The sequence below is a fragment of the Anomaloglossus baeobatrachus genome, chromosome 6 (assembly GCF_048569485.1).
Source record: "Anomaloglossus baeobatrachus isolate aAnoBae1 chromosome 6, aAnoBae1.hap1, whole genome shotgun sequence".
In the NCBI taxonomy this organism is placed as follows: domain Eukaryota; kingdom Metazoa; phylum Chordata; class Amphibia; order Anura; family Aromobatidae; genus Anomaloglossus; species Anomaloglossus baeobatrachus.
The window spans coordinates 430085870-430113039 of NC_134358.1; the positions used below are offsets into that span (position 1 = coordinate 430085870).

The following is a 27170-nucleotide window of genomic DNA, read 5'->3' on the forward strand; positions in this document are numbered from 1 at the left end:
TGTGGCCTCCGGAGGCATAGCTATACACCCAATTGTCTGGGTCTCCCAATTGGAGCTAGAAGAAAAGGAATTTACGGTAAGTAAACAAAATTCCCTTCTTTTTGTTGTTTTAACCCATATAGCATGCTGCCTCAGATTACATAGCAAAAAGCTGCTTAAAGAGCACGTGTCACTTTCTGTAATAATGTAATGTTTCTACCTGAAGTAAATGCTGCTGTTCTCCACAATCTACCGTTGTTTTTCTTTTGCTTCTTTCTTTTGTGTCCGTTCCTGAGATGTGGCCCCTTTATCCCTGTATATAAAACTAGTCTTTAATGATAACTGGAACATAAGAAATACAATACCAAATTCTGGAGAACAACGTTTCCCCCTGGTACAAATTACACATTAATTCCAAGTAACAGGTTCTCTTTAACTACTCTTTAACGACCTATGACTTCCATTTTCACCAGGATCTGAGCCTGCTTCTTACATGGAATTGCAGTGTGTTTTATCGCTGTCCAGTTAACCACTCAATTTCTAGCAGCACCATTTAAACAACGCCATTGCCGGTGGGCGCAGTCACGGGAACCTAATGGGTTACCATGGCAACCGGGGTCTGCTCGAAGCCTCTGTGATCTTGGTCACTTTGTAAAGGTCAGCCACAAGCTGAGCTCCATAGGAAAACCGCAACTTCACTGTATACTGCAATACCTAATAATTCCAGTATATAGTATAAGTGAATGAACAATCTTAGGCTCAAATCTCGTAAGTGGTCTAAACAAAATGTAAAATAATTACAAAAAATAATAAAAAAATAGAAATAAAAATATTCATTAAAGTTTACATCACCCACCTTAAAAAATAAAGAAACAAAAAAAGCATATTTTGTATTGTCTGAAAAAGTCAAGTCTATGAAAATGTACAATTCTTTAAAGGGAACCTGTCATCACTTTTTTGGCCTATAAGCTGCTGCCAGCACCAGTGGGCTCTTATATACAGCATTCTAGAATACTGTATATAAGAGCCCAGGCCGCTGTGTAGAACATAAAAAACACTTTATAATACTCACCTAAACAGTCGCTGCAGTGGATGCGGCTCAAAATCGGCGTCTTCGTCCTCTGGTGGCGGCACCTCCTCTTTCGGCCATCTTCGTCCTCCCTCAGGTGTAGCCGCGGTGCATGACTTTTTCTACTTCATACACACTCGCCAGTCCCGCTCATGCGCACTACAATACTTTGATCTGCCCTGCTCAGGGCAGATCAAAGTGCGCCTGCTCAATACCTGAATGCCGGCGAGTGTGTATGACGTCGGACGAGTCATACACCACGACTTCAGAAGATGGAGGACAAAAATGGCCGAAAGAGGAGGTGCTGGCAGCGGAGGACGAAGACGCCCATTTGAGCCATATCTACCACAGCGATCGTTTTAGGTAAGTATTATAAAGTGTTTTTTATGTTCTACACAGCGGCCTGGGCTCTTATATACAGTATTCTAGAATGCTGTATATAAGAGCCCACTGGTGCTGGCCACAGCTTATAGGGCAAACAACTGGTGGCAGGTTCCCTTTAAAACATAAAACGCCATAAAAAATTGCCATTTTTCGATCACCGCATTACCCCAAAAAACTCAATGAAAGCAATGGTAACATCATATCTCCCCCAGAATGGTATCAATAAACACATCAGCTCAGGGCGCAAAAACCGGCTCCATCGATGGAAAAATACAAAAGTTACCGGTGTAAGGAAAAGATGATGCTTCTTTTTTTTTTTTTAATTAAAAGTCAGACATTTTTTCTACTGTTAAAATAAAAGAAACTGGACAAAATTAGTATTGCCATCATCGTATTCACCTGGAGAATCCATAAATTCAAAAGCCTAAATAACAACAGAGAAATTGTGTGTTTTTGGTTTTTTTTGTTTGTTTTCCCTCCACTTCCGCTATGTTGTATGCTAAAATGAATGATGATATTCAAAACTACAATTGATCCATCAAGAGCCAAGCCCTCATATGTCTATGTCAACCGAAAAATAAAAAGTTATGGCTCTTGTAAAAAGAGGAGGAAAAAAACTAAAGCATAAAGATGAAAAAAATCCCTGGTCATTATAGAGTTACTAGCTGTACTACCTGGCTTCGCCTGGGTTAATAACTGCTGTTAACAAAATAGAATGTATTAACAAAAATGTATTCTGCACACAAAAAACAGAACAAATAGAAACGTAATTATTAAATTGTAGTTTCTATATCCTGTCACATAGAGGTAATGTGACTGACATCAGCCTTTCCACCAACACATCCTAATTGACGTCCTATGACCTCACACAAGCTTTGTTATACTGAGAATGCCCTTTGTTGCCTATATTAACCAATCAGAGCACAGATTACTTAACTGTAGCAAAATAGAAGCTGAGCTGTGATTGGTTGCTATTGGCAGCCTGATAAATCTCCAGGCAACAGAAAGCCCTCCCCCCTGACTATATATTAGCTCACACATACACATAATAGACAGGTCATGTGACTGACAGCTGCCATATTTCCTATATGGTACATTTGTTGTTCTTGTAGTTTGGCTGCTTATTAATCAGATTTTTATTTTTGAAGGATAATACCAGACTTGTGTATGTTTAGGGCGATTATGTGGCGAGGTTGGTGTATGTGTGGTGAGATGTGTGCTGAGGGTGGTATATGTGTTCAAGTACGTGGTAGTGTGTGGCGCATTTTGTGTGTGTGTGTTCATATTCCCGAGTGTGGTGAATATCCCATGTCGGGACCCCACCTTAGCAACTGTACAGTATATGCTCTTTGGCACCATCGCTCTCATTTTTTAAGTCCCCCTTGTTCACATCTGGCAGCTGTCAATTTGCCACCAATACTTTTCGTTTCACTTTTTCCCCATTATGTAGATAGGGGCAAAATTGATTGGTAAATTGGAACGCGCGGGGTTAAAATTTCGCCTCACAACATAGCCTATGACACTCTCGGGGTCCAGACGTGTGAGTGTGCACAATTTTGTGGCTGTAGCTGCAACAGTGCAGATGCCAATCCCGGACATACATATACACATACGCATACATACGCACACCCGGGTTAATAACTGTTGTTAACAAAATAGAATGTATTAACATTCCCGGGATAGAATGTATAAATAGAATGTATTAACGCCCGGGATAGTAACTGTCTCTCTGTTTCTTTCCCATTCTCTGTCTGTCTCCCCCTCTGTGTATATATCTCTCTGTCTCTCTATATCTCTTTGTCTGTCTGTCTCTTTCCCTGTCTGTCTCTGTCTCTTTCTCCGTCTGTCTCAATCTCTTTCCCTGTCTGTCTATCTATCTCTGTCACTTTCCCTGTCTGTCTCTTTCCCTCTCTTTCCCTCTCTTTCCCTGTCTGTCTGTTTCCCTGTGTCTGTCTCTGTCTCTTTGTCTGTGTCTGTCTCTTAACCTGTCTCTCTCTTTCCCTCTCTTTTCCTGTCTGTCTCTTTCCCTGTCAGTCTGTCTCTTTGTCTGTGTCTGTCTCTTACCCTGTCTATGTCTGTTTCTTATCCTGTCTGTGTCTGCCTCTTTCCCTGTCTGTGTCTGTCTCTTTCCCTGGCTGCATTGTGACACCCCAACATTCCATTTAAGGGCGTGGCTGCACATTCTTCTGAAGTTCTGGCTGCACTGTGGCTCCCAGCTCCATTAGCTTTAATGGAGGCAGGTTTTTTGGCGAATAACTGTAAAGCGCGGGGTTAAAATTTCCCCTCAAAACATAGCCTATGACGCTCTCGGGGTCCAGACGTGTGAGTGTGCAAAATTTTATGGCTGTAGCTGTGACGGTGCAGATGCCAATCCCAGACACACACACACACACACACACACAAACACACACACACACATACATACACACATACACACATTCAGCTTTAAATATTAGATAGGAGAGAGATTTTTATTTACCCTTTATCATTTTCACTTGTCCAGATTAGAGACTGGTTACAAAGAACGTCTGTCACTCTGGAGAACTTGTCCTGTCTTGCCTTCCACAGATTCGCCATTTAATGTAAACTGTCTGATGATTAATTTCCCCAGTGACGGCATTACAGAGATATTGAACCCTTTTTGTTAAGTTTTTTCACAAATTACAGTGATGACAGGAAGACATTTTACGATCACCTAATTGTTAACAGACTGCTAGATTTGTCCAATGCGGAGAATCCTTTTAACCCCTTCACTACCTTTGACATAATTGTACGTCCTGGTTGTGTAGGGGTTCCCTCGCAATGATATACAGTTGCATGATGTCAATCAGACGGGAACCTAAGCTCTACCCGCACGATCACCACTGGGAGTTTGGCGGAAGTGATAGCCAAGCTCCAGCTGACACAGCCAGGGGTGGTGCCCACGGCTGTTTAATCCCCTAAATACTGCAATCAATAGTGATAGCAGCATTACGAATGTCAGAAGAGGGAGGGCGGTTCCTCTTCCACCCGATCAGCACCCTTGCAACGTAATTGCTGGCTGTCGATCATTGTAATGACAACCCAAGATTAAAAATGACCTTTGGGTTTGCCAGCTATAGTGGCCTGTAGCCCATGCCATGAGCCAGGTTGAAAAGGTGTTCTGCCAACGTCACACTGACAGGTGTAATGCATTGCAGTACAAAAGTTAAAAAAAAATGTTTTTATTGTGTCAAAACATAAACTAAAATATAAATATAATCTTGTAATCGCACTGACCCAAAAAATAAAGCCGTCTGATCACTTAAGCCCCACAAGGAATGGCATAAAAAATAAATTAAACAAATTCTTGAACAGCAGGTGATTTGTTTATTCTGCCTCCAAAAGTGGCAGTAAGGCTCGGCTTACATTTATCCTGGGCTCTACACTGAGCACTTATATTGCAGTTTCCATGTAAATCTCTGAAATAAGCCCTCAACTGAACAGTCACTATAATGAGAAAGATGTGTGGTCCAATTTTTCATGTAAAATGTTCCCAATAAAAGCTTGAACTCAATCCACGAAAAATACAAGTCCCTATTCAGGTCCGTCATCTGTCAATGGAAATATAGGGAGTTTCCACATTACTGGTTAAACAAAGATTCTGAAAAAGCAAAATTGCTCCTCACCTCCAAAAGAAATCCAGCTCATTCAGCGCTTCGAAATCCAAATGTCCCTGTCATGATCCAGGACCGGTATTCCCCACTCCAGAGTTTCACAGACCCAGCCTGGTCATGTCAGGGATTCAGGGGTTAACTCCCATCAACCTCATTCCGGTTTCAGGAGACACTATATTTGGGCGCTGCACCAGCATTCCAGCCCTGGTTATAGTTTTGCTCTGCAGTCTGTGACTAGCTCTGGGGAGATTTCCTGTTTGATCTGACTCCTAGCTTCCATGCCCTGACCTGTACCCTCTCCCGTACATCAGTCTGTCTCAGTCCCTGACTTCCCGCTCCTGTCATTTGTTTACCCATTCTGGTTCATCCTCTTCCTGCATTTATGTCTCCTCACCCTCTAGTCTTGTCTTCTGTTACCTGTGCCCTTTGTGTTCCCCTCTGCATACCTGATCTCCCGGCATCTGACCTCGGTTCTGTTTTCTGACCTGATCTTGATTCTCCGTCTGCACTTACTTGACTTCCCGGGCAGACACTCACTGCTTGACTACTTTATTGCCCCCTGATGGTTCGCCTGTGAACTGCCTGCTGAAGTTACTCTGCTGTACTTCAGTCTCCTTCTGTTACAGTGTTACTTTGTCTCTGCTTCACTATACTGCTGCCACCTAGTGGGGAATATGCTGTACTACTTCTCACCAGCCCTTTGTACAGTGTGACAGTCCCCCTCCCTTCTGAGCCCACAGTGTTCCTAAACCGCAGATAATGTCCACATGTTTGTCAGTACTGTAGTGATAAGAAATCGCTTAAAGGGAACCTGTCAGCAGAAATTTCGCCCAAAACCTAAAAGATTCCCCCTCTGCAGCTCCTGGGCTGCATTCTAGAAAGGTCCCTGTTATTATTGTGCCCCCTTTCTGACCAAAATAAAGACTTTATAAAGTGGTATCATTTTGTATTCAGATTCTGTAAATGTGACACGGGGGCGGGCTGCCTGATGGCCGTTAGTCTGCCTCCTGCCGCTTTAGGCCGTCCCCCAGCGCTGATTTCCATAGCCCTGAGGCAGGAAATAGATGGGAAGGAGGTGACGTGGGGTCAGCAGCACCGCGCTTGCGCAGAACGAAGGAGGCTGAGGGGGAAAGCGCGGTCCCGCGATTATGGGCGGATGCTTGGTAATAAACATCACAGCACCGCCCATAATCTAAAGCCTGCGCGCACGTCACCAGCGGTGACACTGGGCACAGTGCTCATCCACGAGAGATAGGCACTGGGCATGCGCGGGGACCTGTGGAGCACTGGGCTGTGTCCAAGCTATGGAAATCAGCGATGGGGGACGGCCTAAAGCGGCAGGAGGCAGATTAACGGCCAGCAGGCAGCCCGCCCCCGTGTCACATTTACAGAATCTGAATACAGAAAGGTACCACTTTATAAAGTCTTTATTTTGGTCAGAAAGGGGGCACAATAATAACAGGTACCTTTCTAGAATGCAGCCCAGGAGCTGCAGAGGGGGAATCTTTTAGGATTTGAGCGAAATTTCTGCTGACAGGTTCCCTTTAATTCACAAGGAACATGTCTTCAGAAGCATGAGCAGAGCACTACAATGTACTGAGCACTGCAACGTTCTGGGCACTATGATGTACAGGAACTACAATGTATTGGGCACTACTGTGACAAATTTGCAGTTTTCACTCAGCAACTTCTACTGCATGTTTTGTTTCTAGAAAACTTCAATGAGGTCAGAATCGTGACTACATATGTACAGCAGATAAATTCTCAAAGTGCTGTAATTTTCCAAAGTGTGGTCACTTGAGAGGGAATCCTGCTCCTCTGGCACTTAGGGGCTCTGTATATGAAGTCTGCAAACCTTTCTATGAAAATGTGTTCTCCAAATCTCTGTGTGGCTAAGCAGAATTATACAGCCATATATTGTCACATTCAGCGTCTGACAAATTTTGGGGCCATTTTTATTCATTTCCCCATATGAAAATGGAAAAATCAGGGGCTAAAATTAAAGTTTTGTGATAAAAATGTAATTATTTTTTTCTTCACTTAGGTGTTTCGTTTGTAAAATATGGTCACTTATGGGGGTTCTCCTGTTCTGGCACATCAGGGACTCTGCCAATGTGACATGGCACCTGCAAACCATAACAGTAAAATCTGCACTATAAGATAGCGCTCATTCACTTCTGAGCTTTCAACTGTGCCTGAAAAGTAGTTTACAATTACATGCAGGGTATTGCTGCACTCAGGAGAGATTACACAACAAACTGTGCCCATTATTTCTATTAGCTATTATGAAAATTAAAAACTGCACAAAAACTACAATTAAGTGGTGAAAATGTACTGTAATCAGTTTTTCTTTACTACCCAGTGATATAAAATGATGTGATGCACATGTGGTGTCAACATGATCACTGCACCCTAATATTTTTGAGGGGTGATGTGTCCGCTTTTTAGGCATGTCAGAGGCTCTGCCAATGTGATATGGCACCCTGAAACCATTCTAGCAAAATTCTGCACTCCAATATGGCACTCCTTCCTTCCTGAGTTTTGCACTTTGCCTCAAAAGTAGTTTTTGACCACATATGAAGTATTGGCGTTGTCAGGAGAAATTGCACAACAAATTGTACTGTTCATTTTCTCCTATTAGCCCTTTTGAAAAGTAAAAACTTGGGAGCAAAGCAACATTTAAGTGTAAAAAATGATAAGTTTTCGTGTACTCAGCCCAATGTTAAAAAATTCTGTGAGGTTTAAAAATGCTCACTACTTCCCTATGTGAATTCCTCGAGATGTGGAGTCTCCAAAATGGGGTCACTTCAGGTGGTTTCTGCTGTTTTGTCATGTTAGGGGATCTTCAAATATATCATGGTATCCACAATCTGTTCCAGCCAAAATGGCACTGCTTCTCTTCTGAGCTGTGCCATGCGCCCAAGCAGACGTTTTTCACCACATATGAGGTATGAGCGTACTCAGGGGAAATCGTTCGGATGTGCCACTTCTGGGGCGGCTGTGGGCTGCTATTTTTAGGCTGGAAGGGGCCAAATAACGATTGCCCTTCCCACCCTAATAATATTAACCCCCAGTTGTCTGCTGTACCTTTGCTTTTTAAAAAAAAAAAATGGGGGGACCTGACATCTTTTTTTTTTTTCTTTAAAATCAAATAATTTAAAAATATAAAGCGTGGGGATCCCCTCTATTTTTCATAATCAGCCAAGATACAGCTGCAGCCCGCAGCTGTTGCTGTGCCGGATATGAAAAACGGGGGGACCCCACATCATTTTTTTTAACCCCTAAAAATTAAAAAAAAGTCAGCTGGCCGAGCTTGCTATCCCTCTATCAAGCTGATCTGTTATTTCTTTCTATCTATTCTGTTCTTTCTTATTATCTATTCTATATGTTCTATCTATTCTTTCTGTCTAATTTTCTATCTATCCATCCATTCTAGCTATCAAATATCCTATCTATCAAATATCCTATCATATTTTTTTTTCTCCTTTAAAAAATGTATTCGCAAAAACGCATGCATTTTTAAGGTATCTATACATAAGAAAATCTCCTTGACAAGAAGTTAACATATTGTTTCTATTTTCCACCTTACCATATTATGCATCATCAGCTTCTATAAAGTGTCAGTATTAATGAGTGTGCAGCGAAGAGAGCTTTATCACAATGGAGATGAATACGTCTTGTATGTTCCCTGCAGACTTCCCATCAGCATCCGATATCTTTAGAGTGATTACTAATGATTTATTTATTTTTCCTGTGTTTTTATCACAGAACCCTTTACTGTGCCAAAGGGAATTATGAATTTGGCATATCACGAGTTATCAAAAGTCTGGAGCCATACAACAAAAAGGCAAGTATTAAACTAGACCACAGAGGTTTAGTTTTTTAGGTTATTAACTTCACTACATCCGCTCTGCATATATGGAACATATCATGTGTGTGTAGGGCACATTTAGGGTGAGGGTGTATGGAGCATGCTCAGAGCTGAGCATTCTCCACACTCAGCCGATTGCCGGTGGCGTTACACAGCCAGCATCCACCAATAAATGAGCCACTTGAGTTAGCTTCGGTTGCTGGCATTAATCCCTTACATGCTGCTGTCAATCTCTGGTAGAAGTGGACTCCCGCACTGTCGTATGAAGTTGGTCAGCAGAAATAGTTAAAACGTGATTTTAAAAAAAACTACATATATAAAAAATAAATCACGATTTTACTATTACTGCTGACCAACTTCATATGACAGTGCGGGAGTCCACTTCTTTGAATTTTTTACTCTGATCTCCTTGTGGTGCCTGTTGCAGCCATAACCTACACTCTTTCTGTAGCATTTATGACTATTTTCAACAGGTGAGCACATCTGACATTACTTACCATCGTTCTTAGGCTATTACCCTATTAGCGCCTTTTGTCTTTTCAGTTCTCATTTATGTTAATTTCTTATAGTGGCATTTAAGGTGTATAATCAGGTAGTCACAATGTTTAGGGCCTTTAACTCCCCCTCAACATGATCGTGGACTGCTGATGGATTGCCATGGCATGGCTGACATGTTGCTATTCCTGTAAAGCCCATCAATGGACTGGGCTTCATTGGAGACTTTTTGTCCTGCATGATAACTTTCAACAAGGAGATCCCTTTGCTGTGTTGTAAGCTGTTTACAGACCATGGCTTTCCCTGTAAAATGCAACTAAGAAACTGTCAGGAAAATCCCACTATGACAGCTAAACGTTTAATATGGAATTAATCCAAATCCCTTTAAATGATGGACGCTGTGCACTGACTGCTATACAACCTGAGTTTAATAGGATTGGCTAATTCTGAACACGACCACATCCCCAATTATAAGAGGATGTTCACACTTATGCAACCACATTATTTTAGTTTTGTTCTCCCCCTTCAAAAAAAATGTATTTCAATTTATTTCTCAATGGATTTGTACAGATTATGGGTATGGGTATGATATGAAAAGCTCTGAAATTCTTCTTCTTGGTTTATATTTTGTTATGTGACAAAAACCTGGCATTTTAACAGGGGGGTGTGTAGACTCTTTACATCCACTGAGGGCATTACTAGGACTCTGTTAAGGGAGTTCCATAGTTTTACATAACTAAGACTAAAATTATAAAGACCACGTAGTAGTCTGTGTTTGTGCGATACAGTGGGTGAAATAAGTATTGAATGCGTCACCAATTTTTGAAGTAGATATATTTCTAAAAGTGCTTTTGATATTAATTTCTCACCAGATGTCAGTAACAACCCATCCAATCCCCACCGGTAAAGAAATCAAACCATAGATGTTCTTAAGTGTAGTTCATAAGTGTGTCAATAGCACATTAGAAATATATTTACTTCCATAAGTTATTATATATGTCTGTATGTGTTAACAGCTTTATGTATACTTCTATGGCGTCAGTAAAGTAAGATGGCAGCCCATCGATAAAGTGGCCTTAAACAGATGACGTCTGTGGTGACTGTAGATAACCAACACTGATCGTGACGAAGTACATGTATCCTACCAGCCAGTGTAACAGCCCTGTACTGGGCACTAATCGGAGAAAGTATTTTAACCCTTGGTGTATGTTATACTTTTTCTCACACATGAGAAGCTCAGTTTTGCCAGTAGGGTTGCTAACCATTTTTCAGTAACTTGGTGACTGGTGGTAGACTTCACATCTTATTTGCTTTTTCCACGTTTTTCACAATCTTCAGGGAGAAACAAGCATTCTCATCTTTACTTTCAGTAACTGTTTGTTCTTGATTACTTGTAGAAGTAATGATGTTCTTTACAATATCTTAATTTGCTTTACAGCTAGGAACAGATACGTGGTATTATGCAAAGAGGTGCTTCCTATCCTTGCTGGAAAACATGTCGAAGCACATGATCATGCTCCAGGACACTGTCATCTATGAGTGTATTCAATTTTTGGAACATTGTGAAAGTAAGTTTGGAGACTGTACGTGATGGGGCTGCATAGGTGAACATAGGTCTGCAGGTATACTTGTGATTTACCTGTTTTGTGAAGGGCAAAGTATACGTTAAGCTGAACTAAGACTTCTCACACATTGCCTATTCACAAAGCCTTCTGGCATATTACAAAAATTGTTTACTTTATAAGATGTCATTAGTATTTTTATTATTATTAGTTTTAGTAATAATATTTTTTTTAAAGAACAACTAATTGCAGGGAAATGGGAAAAGTGTATAAAAACAAAAAAACATATATGAAATACAAATAAGGTACATTAAAATAAACTGTGGCCCCTGCCCTTGTGGGATTACCTTCTATAAGGCAGTGGTCCCCCACATTTCTTCCTATGAGAGCCACATTTAGTTTTAAGAGATGGTTGGGAGCAGCCACATCCAGCATACCCACTGTCCCCCACCGTAATGTCACCCAGAGCCCCAATTACTGTCATAAGTACAGCTTAAAGGGAACCTGTCACCAGATTTGTCCCTTGCAGCGACCACCACCAGTAAGGTCTTACATACAGTATTCTAGAATACTGTGCACACATGCCCAGGCCGCTCTGTATAACATAAAAAAATATCTTTTATTATCCTCACCTGCAGGGTGGTCCAGTCCGATGGGTGTCGCTGATCTCTGTCCGGTGCCTCTTCTCTTCCTTCCATCACCGTTCTCCTTCCCAGCACCATGTGGATGACACGTCCTACGTCATTCACACAGAGTCCTCCATTCTCTCCTGCGTTTGAACACTTTTCTCTGCATTGGTGAGGGCAGATCAGAGTATTGTAGTGCGCATGTGTGAGCGTTCTTTGATCTTTCCCTGTGCCTGTGCATTACAGTACTTTGCTCTGCCCTCAGTAAGTCAAGAAAAGTGCGCGCGCAGGAGCACAATGCAGACTACTGTGTGGATGATGTAGGACATGTCATCTACACAGAGCTGGAAAGGAGGATAGCGATCACGAGAAGTGAGGAGGCACCATACCGAGACCAGTGACGCCCATCAGACCCGTCCGCCCAGCAGGTGAGTATAATACAAGATGTTTTTTATGCTATACAGATTGGTTTGAGTACTTATATGCAACATTCTAGTGGTGGCCCTTGTTTATAGGAGACAAATCTGGTGACAGGTTCCCTTTAAACTTCATCACGGAAAGTACTTTGTGCCGCCCTCCCTTATAGACAGTATACTTATATCACATGAAGCACTCCCACCATGAATCCAGCTTTAATACTCCTATAAATAATATTTTCAAATAATAATACAGTGGAACCTCAGTTCACGAGTAACCCAGTTTGCGAACATTTCACTATACGAGCAAAGCTTGCTGTAAATTGGTAACTCCGTTTACGAGCAAGCTTTGCTGTACGAGCAAATACTCACTGCACACACTTCCGGTTCTGTACTTTAACCGCGCTCTGACCCACTCTTGCAGTCTGCACAAACACACATAAACACGCACAAACACACACGCACATTATGCTCACCTTACCTTCCGTTCCATCGTTGGCCTCCCAGTTCTTGTAGTTCGCCAGTACAGGATGTGTATCGGGTAACTATCGCGACGATGGAGGAACTTCCGCTGTCAGCCGCTACTCAAAGGCAGCGCGCTGGCCAATCAGAGGCAAGCGGCTCATGCCTTTGTCGTCAGCGCGCTGGCAGCGGAAGCTCCGGCATCAGTCGCGATGGTTACCCAATACACATCCTGTACTGGCGAACTACAAGAACCAGGAGGCTGGCAATGGAATGGAAGGTAAGGTGACCATAATATGTGTGTGTGTTTGTGTGTGTTTGTGTGTGTTTGTGCGTGTTTGTGCGTGTTTGTGCGTGTTTGTGTGTGTTTGTGCGTGTGTGGAATGGCACAATAGAGGACAAGGATGGGACATTGAACAAGTTGTGGAACAAATTGACTGCATTGCAATGATTTCCTATGGGAAATCTTGCTTTGCTAGACGAGTAACTTGGTTTATGAGCCACTCCCAGAACGGATTGTTCTCGTAAAGCAAGGTTCCACTGTATTCATTTGCAAAAGTTGAGTCATATCTATAGGGCATACCGACTCATTTTATTAATAGAGAAAATGGAGGACCTGAACTCATGAAGACTATTATCAAAAGTTACAATATTGATAACTTCACAAACTACATACAGTATATAAAAATATTAAAAAATAAGGCAAACCCGGTGATACTGGTGTTTTAGCCACTTTTGGTATATATGATAGATTTTGTTATAGTAAAAAACGCTTCACATTGGATGCTATACAAAATAACCATAAGGTCATGTAACATAAGTAATCAAAGGGCAAACGAAACATATTTATATTGAGCCAAACATATACATATATAAAGTGCATACAAGAGGTACTGATGTATTAACCCGTGTGATTATCCTGTACAAATATAGGATTACACAAAAATGGAAATATACATTTATTTAGTTACTTATTGCATATATATATATATATATATATTTATATATATATATATATATATATATATATATAAATATAGAACATAAACAGAATGAAAGCAGGGGTCCCCTTGCTGGTTTCCCACGCTGGTACTCACCTGACTTCAAATCGGTCTGGCAGCACCTTTACAATGTGGATGCGTATCCGGGTGATGTGCGTATCCGGGTGATGTGTATAAATACAAGACAAAACAGGGGGACCAGTCGCACAGTGTGCGACTGGACCCCCTTTTTTGTCTTGTGTGTATATATGTATATATATATATATATATATATATATATATTTATATAGATAGATAGATATACACCTCAAAGATCAGAACATAAGGGTAGCTATGCAAGTACGAGCAAAGCACCTACATCAGGCCAACAATATATAGAGAGAATACACGTGCATACAGCTCTCTATTTCTCCTATCTGACAGTTGACTTGTGAGCAAAATTATACCTACTAGTGGACATACCAGTAATGATGTATCAGAAAACCATTCTCTTCAGGCCTGTGTTATCAAGACTATCAGTTCTATCTGAGAGATCCTGTGCCAGATTCTTAGGGGTACTTTGCACACTACGACATCGCAGGTGCGATGTCGGTGGGGTCAAATTGAAAGTGACGCACATCCGGCATCGCAGGCGACATCGTAGTGTGTAAAACCTAGATGATACGATTAACGAGTGCAAAAGCGTCGTAATCGTATCATCGGTGCAGCGTCGGCGTAATCCATAATTACGCTGACGCGATGGTCCGATGTTGTTCCTCGCTCCTGTGGCAGCACACATCGCTGTGTGTGAAGCCGTAGGAGCGAGGAACATCTCCTACCGGCGTCACCGCGGCTCCCGTAGAATATGTGGAAGGGAGAAGGTAGGCGGGATGTTTACATCCCGCTCAACTCCGCCCCTCCGCTCCTATTGGCCGCGTGCCGTGTGACGTCGCAGTGACTCCGTACGACCCGCCCCCTTAATAAGGAGGCGGGTCGCCGGCCAGAGCGACGTCCCAGGACAGGTGATTCCATGTGAAGCTGCCATAGCGATAATGTTCGCTACGGCAGCTATCACAAGGATATTGCAGCTGCGACGGGGGCGGGGACTATCGCGCTCGGCATCGCAGCATCGGCTTGCGATGTTGCAGCGTGCAAAGTACCCCTTAGTCTTCAGTCAGCTATTGTACAGAGACTCATCTTCATCAGTGATTTCCATTACAGATCGCTCTCCCCCTTTAACAGTCAGTAAAATATATAGAAAAAAGCTAGTTGAATGGGGTCACCCTCGCAGAGTACTGTGATATTCGTCAATGTCAAAGAAGAATGATATAGAAGATTTGTGTAATACTAACACAAGGATACACCAAACTCCATTCTTTTTCTTTTCCAGTTTATGGTAAAACCATACCAGCCATAATCGAGCAACCACTGGAGGAAGAGAAGATGCACATCGGCAAGAACACCGTAACTTATGAAGCAAGACAGATAAAAGCATTAATGTATGAAATAACATCCTGGAGCATGTAATTACCTGGACCCTGAAATCATTTTTTGTGCTTTTTTATGATATTGAAAGTGTAATTGTAATTTTGTAGTGTTAAAATTAAATTATTTTGTATGCAGAAATGTCTATTGATGTCGCATCTAGTGGAGGAATTGTCTGACAGCGAGCTAGCATCATCAGCACCACACCTTATTGTAGTAACAGGAATTTTCTGCCCAGCTGCTGGAGTTGGCCTTTGCTGCGATATTGTGGTGTCACAGCCAGGTTCCATATTCTCATCACTCATGCGCCCATGTAAAGACATGTTTGTCATTGGAAGTAGTTGGTTGACATTTAGTTGTGCATCTGTTTCCTTGTAAGAACATCATTATACTTTGTAGATCGGCTTTCTAGTGCATATTCTTCACTTATTATTTTGTGTCCAGCACTGGTCTACTGACTCGCAGTGACATGAGTAGGTCCTTCTTCATCAGTTTTGGGCTGGACTTTCCGACGACATTAAAGGGAATCTGTTACCACATGTTTGCTCCCTCATCTTAGAGCAGAATAATGTAGAACTAGAGACTCTGATTCCAGCGATCTGTCACTTACTGAGCTGTTTGCTCTCATTTTGATAAAATCAATGTTTTCTTTGCTGCAGCTCTGGCAGTTATACAGCGCTCCATGAACATGCTGGGCTACCTGTCAGCATGCCAAGTAGTCTTCTAATGATAATCTACTGCTGATTAAACTGTGATTTTATCAAAACTACACTAAGCAACCCAGTAAGTGGCACACAGCTGCAATCAGGATCTCTGCCCCTATGTAATGTTGCTCTCAGATTAGGTGACAAAAACCTGGTGACATATTCCCTTTAAATACATGTTAGTGGAGTTCTCTTCTCTTGACTCCCTTGACTTGACCAAGTCTTTGGCAATACGCCTTCACAGGCGGTTGCGCAGATGCAGACACTCATGCACTGCTGACTCTGCACCTATACCTTAAAGTGTATTACCATTACTGCTGAGACTATGCAAAATGGGATAACCAACTTCCATCAACAACAATGGGCCATGCAGCAAAAACTGATTTTTAGTAGCAACTGTGGAGAGCCTGAACATTAGATGCATGGGTGCCCAAGACAACTCCTGCCAGAAACACATTAGCGCCTAGGTGGGTCCGAGGATGCCCACCTAGGTGCTCAAGTATGTCACTATGATTCTGCTTTGAAAGGTCATATTAAGGTTGATGCAGAGAAAAAATCTGGGAATTCAAAATTGATAAAGATGTTCAGTTCTTTGACAAATTTTCTCAATCTACCGACCTTGATTTATGACTCACTACATGGACTCTTCACACCTCCACCAGACTGATTCCAAATCATTAGGCATTAGTAACAGGTGGACACAGATATCCTGATTCGGCGGGTCCAACTGGGTTTTAAAAAAAAAAAAAAAACTCATTCGGGTCCGGAATTGATGCCAGATATCTGGCAGGACGCCAGTTCCTGTATAAGTCTACAGTGCCTTGCGAAAGTATTCAGCTCCCTTGAATTTTTCAACCTTTTCCCACATTTCAGGCTTCAAACATAAAGATAAAAATTTTAATGTTATGGTGAAGAACCAACAACAAGTGAGACACAATTGTAAAGTTGAATGAAATTTTTTGCTTATTTGAAACTTTTTTTAAAAAAATAAATAACTGAAAATTGGGGCGTGCAATATTATTCGTCCTCTTTTGCTTTCAGTGCAGCAAACTCACTCCAGAAGATCATTGAGGATCTCTGAATGATCCAATGTTGTCCTAAATGATGATGATAAATATAAGCAACCTGTGTGTAATCAAGTCTCTGTATAAATGCACCTGCTCTGGGATAGTCTCAGTGTTCTGTTCAAGGCCCCCTTCACACGTCCGTGAAACACGTGTGTGTTTGTTCCGTTTCCGTATATACCGGAGACACGGACAAACATGCACCAATGTTAATCTATGATTGTGGTCACAAGTGCGTTATTTCATTATGTCCGTGTGTGCGTGTCCGTGATCCGTATGTGTTTGCGTTTTGCACGGATGCATGTCCGTTATCTGCACGGAGCACGCACACGTGGACACAATGAAAGTCTATGGGTATGTGCACACACGTTAGTAAACACGTATGCATCTACCTATAGTCCGTGTCCGTTTGGTGTTTTTATTTCTAGTGATGTCGGCCATTCTTTCTATTTCTGTGTATGTCGGTCAATCTCCCTGAGTCCGTCGGTCGGTCTCTCTGTCGGTCTCTCTGTCGGTCTCTCTGTCTGTCTGTCCCTCTTTCACAGTCTGTCGGTCAGTTTCCCCCACTCTCTCATACTTACCGTTCCCCGATCACCGGCGCGGCGCTGCACGGCATTCACACTGCTGCAGCGGCTTTTACTATTTTGAAAAAGCCGGCCGCTCATTAAACAATCTCGTATTCCCTGCTTTCCCCGCCCACCGGCGCCTATGATTGGTTGCAGTGAGACATGCCCCCACGCTGAGTGACAGCTGTCTCACTGCACCCAATCACAGCAGCCGGTGGGCGTGTCTATACTGTGCAGTAAAATTATATAAATAAATAATTTAAAAAAACGGCGTGCGGTCCCCCCCAATTTTAATGCCAGCCAGATAAAGTCATACGGCTGAAGGCTGGTATTCTCAGGATGGGGAGCTCCACGTTATGGGGAGCCCCCACCCTAACAATATCAGTCAGCAGCCGCCCAGAATTGCCGCATACATTAGATGCGACAGCTCTGGGACAGTACCCGGCTCTTCCCGATTTGCCCTGGTGCTTTGGCAAATCGGGTAATAAGGAGTTAATGGCAGCCCATAGCTGCCACTAAATCCTAGATTAATCATGTCAGGCGTCTCCCCGAGATACCTTTCATGATTAATCTGTAAATTACAGTAAATAAACACACACACCAGAAAAAAATCCTTTATTAGAAATAAAAAACACAAACATATACCCTGGTTCAACAATTTAATCAACCCGAAAAAGCCCTCCATGTCCTGCGGAATTCAGGATGGTCCAGCGTCGCATCCAGCTCTGCTGCATGGAGGTGACAGGAGCTGCAGCACACACCGCCGCTCCTGTCAGCTCAACGCGGCAAATGAAGAGTGCCGTGCGATCAGCTGAGCTGTCACTGAGGTTACCCGCTGTCACTGGATCCAGTGTTGACAGCGGGTAACCTCAGTGACAGCTCAGCTGATCGCGCGGCACTCTTCATTTGCCGCGTGGAGCTGACAGGAGCGGCGGTGTGTGCTGCAGCTCCTGTCATCTCCATGCAGCAGAGCTGGATGCGACGCTGGACCATCCTGGATTCCGCCGGACATGGAGGGCTTTTTCGGGCCGATTAAATTGTTGAACCAGGGTATATGTTTGTGTTTTTTATTTCTAATAAAGGATTTTTTTCTGGTGTGTGTGTTTATTTACTGTAATTTACAGATTAATCATGAAAGGTATCTCGGGGAGACGCCTGACATGATTAATCTAGGATTTAGTGGCAGCTATGGGCTGCCATTAACTCCTTATTACCCGATTTGCCAAAGCACCAGGGCAAATCGGGAAGAGCCGGGTACTGTCCCAGAACTGTCGCATCTAATGTATGCGGCAATTCTGGGCGGCTGCTGACTGATATTGTTAGGGTGGGGGGCTCCCCATAACGTGGAGCTCCCCATCCTGAGAATACCAGCCTTCAGCCGTATGGCTTTATCTGGCTGGCATTAAAATTGGGGGGGACCGCACGCCGTTTTTTTAATTATTTATTTTACTGCACAGTATAGACACGCCCACCGGCTGCTGTGATTGGGTGCAGTGAGACAGCTGTCACTCAGCGTGGGGGCGTGTCTCACTGCAACCAATCATAGGCGCCGGTGGGCAGGGAAAGCAGGGAATACGAGATTGTTTAATGAGCGGCCGGCTTTTTCAAAATAGTAAAAGCCGCCGCAGCAGTGTGAATGCCGTGCAGCGCCGCGCCGGGGATCGGTGAGTATGAGAGAGGGGGGGGAACTTCAGTCACTCGGGGGATTAGCGGTCACCGGTGAATCCTTCACAGGTGACCGCTAATCAGTACTCGACACAGACAGAGCCGCGGTATGAGGATGAAGTCAGGTGAAGTTCACCCGAGTTCATTCTCATCGCGCAACTCTGACGGCTGTCAGCCGACATTTATAAACGACATTGTGCATCACACACACGGACATTCCACATGGACATTCCACGTACACATACACGTTAATTCCACACGCACACACGGACGTTCTACACACAAACACGGCTAGCATACGCAATTCACACAGATGCCACTCGGACCATAAAAACGAACACAAAAACGGGATACAGACCCGAAAAACGGCCCGTAACACACGTGCGTGTTTTTCACGAAAGTGTGAAGGGGACCTAAAGCACATAGAGCATCATGAAGACCAATGAACACAACAGGCAGGTCCATGATACTGTTGTGGAGAAGTTTAAAGCCGGATTTGGTTACAAAAAGATGTCTAAAACTTTAACCATCCCAAGGAGCACTGTGCAAGCGATCATGTTGAAATGGAAGGAGTATCATAACACTGTACATTTACCAAGATCCGGCCGTCCATCCAAACTTTCATCTCAAACAAGGAGAAGACTGATCAGAGATGCAGCCAAGAGGCCCATGATCACTCTGGATGAACTGCAGAGATCTACAGCTGAGGTGGAAGAGTCTGTCCATAGGACAACAATCAGTCGTGCACTGCATAAATCTGGCCTTTATGGAAGAGTGGCAAGGAGAAAGCTATTTCTCAAAGGTATCCATTAAAAGTGTCGTTTAAAGTTTGCCACAAGCCACCTGGGAGATACACCAAACATCTGGAAGAAGGTGCTCAGGTCAGATAAAACCATAATTGAACTGTTTGGGCACAATGCCAAACGATATGTTTGATTGAAATAATTTTTATTAAAGAATTTTCATACAAACAATCAATGCAAAACAAACAATAACTTAATACAGGATACTCAATACATAGCAATATATGTAGACATTAACGTTATCAAGTGAGTAAACCATCATACCTAAGGGAAAGAGTAGGGAGAAAAGGGAGGGATGGGATGAAGGAAAGAACATTTTATTGGGCAGGAGAGGAAAAGAGGGAAGGGAGTGTGAAAGTGTAAGAAACAATGGAGAACTTTTATAATAATTCAAGTATATATACATAAAGAAGGTAAAATGCAGGATAAAGAAGTCAAATTCCAGGTATAGAAGTCTCAATTTTCAAGCATTGTGGAGTTTAAAAGTCAGACATTAATCACATGGACCAGACTCTATTAAGAATTTTGTTGGTAAGAAAGCCAAGGGCTCCATTTTTTATGATATGCAGCAAATGAATTATTATAAATTGCATGACTTTGTTCGAGATCGTTATGTAAGGTAACTTTGTCAATCACCTCGGTGATTGTGGGAATCAAAACTTGTCTCCAGTATGATGCAATTAGATTTTTAGCTACCACGCATATGTGAGTTATAATTGGTCTAACAATTGGGTCGATGTGCTCCATATCCAAAGATAAAACAGCCATTTGTGGCGTAAGGTTAACCCCTTAACGACCCTTGACGTACTGGGTACGTCATGGTGACATGGTGCTAAACGACCCATGACGTACCCAGTACGTCATGGCGAAATCGCGGCCCCGGAGCCCCGGGGAGTGCAATCTGTGTACAAAAACCTTAGATTCGGGGAGGAGGGGACCTCTGCCTGACCTCAGGAGGGGTGGTGCCTCCTCCCCGGACCTACGGAGGCTGTGATTGGCTGACGAACACCGCGCATCCAATCACAGCCACTGTAATGTTCCAGCCATTGAAAATGGCTGGAACATTGAACTCCAGCCCTGATCAGTGCAGCTGTAGCCCTGATCATTGGCTGGAGCTGTGGGATCGGTGCTTCACCCGCCCCCAGCTCTGATTGGAGAGATCGGCCTTGTGACCGATCTCTCCAATCACCGTGGACCTGGGGCCGGAGACCGCTCCCCTCCTACTCCGTCCGTGAAGCCGAAATGGCGATGGCTGCAAGTGCCTTGGTAAGCCCCTGGCCCCGATCCGCTGCCACCGATCCACCGCCGATCCCCTGCCACCGCCGCCAATCTCCTATCTGCTGCAGCCGCTTCCATCTGCCACCGCTCTCCTCCATCAGCTGCTGCCCCCCTCCGTGATCCCCTGCCCGCTCTCCCATCCTCATCTGCTGCCCCCTCCACAATCTCCCAGCCTGTGCGATCTGCCGCTCACCTCCGCCATATAACCTTGCCCGATCTACCGCCCGCCTCCTCCACGTCACCTGCCCGATCTGCCGCCCGCCTCCTCCACGTCATTTGCCCGATCTGCCGCCCGCCTCCTCCACGTCACCTGCCCGATCTGCCGCCCGCCTCCTCCACGTCACTTGCCCGATCTGCCACCCGCCTCCTCCACGTCACCTGCCCGATCTGCCGCCCGCCTCCGCCATGTCACCTGCCCGATCTTCCGCCCTCCTCCGCCATGTCACCTGCCCGATCTGCCGCCCGCCTCCGCCATGTCACCTGCCCGATCTGCCGCTCGCCTCCGCCATGTCACCTTGCCCGATCTGCCGCCGCCTCCGCCATGTCACCTTGCCCGATCTGCCGCCCGCCTCCGCCATGTCACCTGCCCGATCTGCCGCCCGCCTTCGCCATGTCACCTGCCCGATCTGCCGCCCGCCTCCTCCACGTCACCTGCCCGATCTGCCGCCCGCCTCCTCCACGTCACCTGCCCGATCTGCCGCCCGCCTCCTCCACGTCACTTGCCCGATCTTCCGCCCGCCTCCTCCACGTCACCTGCCCGATCTTCCGCCCGCCTCCGCCATGTCACCTGCCCGATCTGCCGCCCGCCTCCTCCACGTCACTTGCCCGATCTTCCGCCCGCCTCCTCCACGTCACCTGCCCGATCTTCCGCCCGCCTCCGCCATGTCACCTGCCCGATCTGCCGCCCTCCTCCGCCATGTCACCTGCCCGATCTGCCGCCCGCCTCCTCCACGTCACTTGCCCGATCTTCCGCCCGCCTCCTCCACGTCACCTGCCCGATCTTCCGCCCGCCTCCGCCATGTCACCTGCCCGATCTGCCGCCCTCCTCCGCTATGTCACCTGCCCGATCTGCCGCCCGCCTCCGCCATGTCACCTGCCCGATCTGCCGCTCGCCTCCGCCATGTCACCTTGCCCGATCTGCCGCCCGCCTCCGCCATGTCACCTGCCCGATCTGCCGCCCGCCTTCGCCATGTCACCTGCCCGATCTGCCGCCGGCCTCCGCCATCTCGCCCTCCCCAATCTGCTACCCCCTCCCCCATCTCACCCTCCCCGATCTGCTGCCCGCTCTCCCTCATCAGCTGCTGCCCCCCTCCCTGTTCTGCTGCCCCTCTCTCACCCTCCCTGATCTGCTGCCTGATTTCTCCCATCCTCTTTATCTGAAGCCCCCTCCACCACCTCTCACCCTGATCTGCTGCCCGCCCTCTCCCATCCTCCACCGCTCTCCCATCCTCTGCCGCGCCCTCTCCCATCCTCTGCCGCGCCCTCTCCCATCCTCTGCCGCGCCCTCTCCCATCCTCTGCCGCGCCCTCTCCCATCCTCCATCCATCTTTTTTTCCATCCCACCTAGTCCCCCCCCCCTTTTTGCAGCACATCCGTGCGTGCGTCCTGATTTTTTTCGGTAAGCTAAGAAAGAAATACAAATAAACTTAGGGCCAGTAAAATTATACTGTAGTAATCGGCAACTACAGTATTTTTTTACTGAATATTGTAAGGGTCAACCCAGTGCCACACGTGAGCGCGATGCACGAGTCTCGCATCATCTGGCACGGTCGCTCTCTTCCAGACAGGAGTGTGCGGCTGTGCCGGATGATGCGATGCGAGATTCGTGCATCGCTCTCATGTGTGGCACTTGCCATAGTGTCAGTTGCAGGCGCTCATTATTTTATTTTACTGACGTCCGTATTTTTTATTTCACCAAACTAGTTTTTTTGTATGGGGGGGTCTAGTTTCCAAAATGGGGTCACATGTGGGGGAGCTCCATTGTTAAGGCACCTCAGGGGGTCTCCAAATGCAACATGACATCCGCTAATAATTCCAACCAATTTTGCTGTGAAATGTCGCTCCTTCTCTTCTGAGCCCCGCCATGCGCCCACACAATTGATTTCCACCACATATGAGGTATCTGTGTACTCAGGAGAAATTGCACAATATGTTTTATGGTGCATTTTTTACTGATCCCTTGTGAAAAAAAAATCTGCCTATTTGAAAAAACAATTTTGTGGTAAACAAAAATATTTTCACGGCTGAACATTACAAATGTTTGTGAAGCCTCCAGGGGTTCAAAGTTCTCACTAAACAGCTAGATAAATTCCATGAGGGGTCTAGTTTCCAAAATGGGGTCAATTATGGGGGAGCTCCATTGTTTAGGCACATCAGGGGGGGGTCTCCAAACGCAACATGGCGTCCAGTAATAATTCCAACCAATTTTGCTGTGAAATGGCACTCCTTCTCTTCTGAGCCCCGCCGTGCGCTCAAACAATTGATTTCCACCACATGTGAGGTATCTGTGTACTTAGAAGAAATTGCACAATACGTTTTATGATGCATTGTTTCCTGATACCCTTGTGAAAATAAAGCTACCTAGTTGAAGCAACAGTTTTGTGGTAAAAACAAATTTTTTTCTTTTCACGGCTCAACGTTATAAACTTCTGTGATGCCCCCAGGGGTTCAAAGTGCACATCAAACATCTAGAAAAATTATTTGAGGGCTCTAGTTTCCAAAATGGGGTCACTTATGGGGGAGCAATATTGTTTAGGCACCTCAGGGGGTCTTCAAACCCGACATGGCGTCCGCTAATGAGTGCAGCAAATTTTGCACTCAAAAATTCAAATGGCGCTCCTTGCCTTCCGAGTCCTGCCGTGTGCCCAAACATTTGATTTCCACCACATATGAGGTATCTGCATACTCAGGAGAAAATGGACAATACATTTTTTGGTGCATTTTTCCTGATACCCTTGTGAAAATGCTAAATTTTATGGCTAAAGTAACATTTTTGTGTAAAAAAGTAAAATTTTCATTTTTTCCTTCTACACTGCTTTGGTTGCTGTGAAGCTCCTAAAGGGTTAATAAACTTCTTGGATGTGGTTTTGAGCAGAGTGAGGGGTGCAGATTTTAGAATGGGGTCACTTTTGGGTATTTTCTGTCGCCTAGGTTTCTCAAATCACTCCAAATGTGGTGTGGTACCTAAAAAATGTTTTTGTAAATTTTGTTGGAAAAATGAGAAATTGCTTATGAACTTTGAACCCTTCTAACTTTCTAACGGAAAAAAAAATTGTTTCAAAAATTGCGCTGGTGTAAAGCAGACAAGTGGGAAATGTTATTTAGTAACTATTTTGCGTGACATATCTCTCAGATTTATGGGCATAAAATTTAAAATTTTGAAAATTGCAAAATTTTGAACATTTTCGCTAAATTTCCAAAATTTTCACAAATAAACGCAAAACATATTGGTCTAAATTTACCACTGACATGAAGTACAATATGTCACGAAAAAACAATGTCAGAATCGCCAGGATCCATTGAAGCGTTCCAGAGTTATAACCTGTCAAAATGACACTGGTCAGAATTGCAAAAAATGGCCGGGTCTTTAAGATGAAAACAGACTGGGGGCTGAAGGGGTTAATAGAAATGTTGGTTATCCGGTTTATCAGAGCGGATATTCCTGACCAATAGCCCTTTAATTTTGGGCAGCTCCAGAAGGTATGAAGGAGATTTCCCTCACTTCCACATTCTCTCCAACAAAGTGGTGATGGAGTTAATGCTGCTCTATTTAAAAGCACCGGGGTATAATACCATCTTGTGATGGTCTTGTAAAATGATTCATACAAAGTCGCACAAGCAATAGAATTATATGTTGTTTTAAGGCAGCATTGCCATTGTTCCAAGGAGAAGATCTTATTTAGATCGTTTTCCCATTTGACCATATAAGGATGCTTATCGAATGAGTGGTCATTGTTAATAAAATCATAAGTATTCCTTGTTTTCCAAATTGTTACACTGGCTGAGTTGCAGAACAGGAAACTAATAAGTTCTGGCAAAGAATTCTTATTACAGAGTAAAGCGGGCTTTACACGCTACGACATCGCTAACGCGGAGTCGTTGGGGTCACGGAATTCGTGACGCACATCCGGCCGCATTAGCGATGCCGTTGCGTGTGACATCGATTAGCGATTTTGCATCGTTGCAAAACAGTGAAAAATCGCTAATCGGCGACACGGGGGTCCATTCCCAATTATCGTTACTTCAGCAGTAACGAGGTTGTTCCTCGTTCCTGCGGCATCACACATCGCTGCGTGTGACGCCGCAGGAGCGAGGAACGTCTCCCTACCTGCCTCCCGGCCGCTATGCGGAAGGAAGGAGGTGGGCGGGATGTTACGTCCCGCTCATCTCCGCCCCTCCGCTGCGATTGGGCGGCGGTTCAGTGACGTCGCTGTGACGCCGCACGGACCGCCCCCTTAGGAGGCGGTTCGCCGGTCACAGCGACGTCGCCGGACAGGTAAGTATGTGTGACGGCTCTGGGCGATGTTGTGCGCCACGGGCAGCGATATGCCCGTGTCGCGCAACAGATGGGGGCGGGTACGCACACTAGCGATATCGGGACCGATATCGCAGTGTGTAAAGTAGCCTTAAGTCATTAAGAGCCCCTCTAAGTGAGAGAACCAGTTTAAAAGCTGAGTCAGGGATACCAAATCTAAGTCTTATATCTAAAAAATTTATAAAATCCTTGCCATTATAAATATCTTTAATGCTTTTTAATCCCAGCTTGGCCCAGGACAAAGGAATGTCTACATTTGCTAAAACTCCCAGAAACATTAAGGGATTATCTTTAATTTCCTCAAATTTGGATACACCCAGTCTATGTCTAGATAACTCTTTCCACGCATTAACGTTCGCTGAAAGAACGATATGTGTGACATAAAAGCGACACAGCTCATCACTCTGAACACACTATCCCCACTGTCAAACATGGTGGTGGCAGCATCATGGTTTGAGCCTGCTTTTCTTTAGCAGTGACGATGGTTAAAATTGATGGGACGATGGATGGAGCCAAATACAGGACCATTCTTGAAGAAAACCTGTTGGAGTCTGCAAAAGACCTGAGACTGGGACTGAGATTCGTCTTCCAACAAGACAATGATCCCAAACATAAAGAAAAATCTACAATGGAATGGTTCACAAATCTCGTATCCAGGTGTTAGAATGGCCAAGTCAAAGTCCAAACCTGAATCCAATCGAGAATCTGTGGAAAGAGCTGAAAACTGCTGTTCACAAACGCTCTCCATCCAACCTCACTCAGCTTCAGCTATTTGCAAAGGAAGAATGGGAAGAAGTTCAGTCTCTCGATGTGCAAAACTGATAGACACATACCCCAAGGGACATACAACTGGAAGCGCAGCAAAAGGTGGCGCTAAAAAGTATTAACTTAAAGGGGCCAAATAATATTGCACGCCCCACTTTTCAGTTATTTATTTTTTAAAAAAGTTTAAAATAAGCATTAAATTTCGTTCAACTTCACAATTGTGTCCCACTTGTTGATTCTTCACCATAACATTAACATTTTTATCTTCATGTTTGAAAACTGAAATGTGGGAAAAGGTTGAAAAATTCAAGTGAGCCTAATACTTTCGCAAGGCACTGTATCTGGACCAGTATCCAGTGCTTTAAAATGGTCATAGAAAGGATAGGGGGATTGCAGCAAGCACCTTATACTTATAAAATCTCCAATGCTGCTCTAACGCTACTTCTGGGGCTGCTCATTATTCTTCATGCACATGCACTGCTTCCCCACCCACTAACAGTCTCCGTGTCTCTGGTTGCAGTTAGACTTGCCCCCACCCTGTATGACAGTGTATCTGGCTGCTTTCAATCAGAGACATTCTTTGTGCGTCTCTATTTTTGAAAAAAAACTGACGTGCATTCCCCCAATTTTGATACCCAGCTATGATAAAGTCAACATCTGGGAGCTGGTATTCTCAGGCTGGGGAGACCCATGCTTATTGGGCTCCACCCCAGCCTAAAACTAGTAGCCTATAGCCGTCCAGGATTGTTGCATTCAGTATATGCGACAATCCTGGAACTTTACCCGGCTCATCTCAATTCCCCTGGTGCGGTGGCAATTGGGGTAAA

General features: G+C 44.5%; 1 protein-coding gene across 1 annotated transcript in view; it reads left to right on the forward strand.

The window, feature by feature from the left end:
• LOC142243350 (intraflagellar transport protein 70A) overlaps positions 1-16676 on the forward strand; it is a 144879-nt gene extending 128203 nt beyond the window's left edge. The window contains exons 18-20 of the mRNA XM_075315194.1: positions 8836-8914; positions 10872-11001; positions 14870-16676. Of these exons, the coding sequence (XP_075171309.1) occupies positions 8836-8914; positions 10872-11001; positions 14870-15006 (346 nt within the window). The 3' untranslated portion in view covers positions 15007-16676. The remainder of the gene's footprint in view (positions 1-8835; positions 8915-10871; positions 11002-14869) is intronic.
• The last annotated feature ends 10494 nt before the right edge of the window (positions 16677-27170 follow it).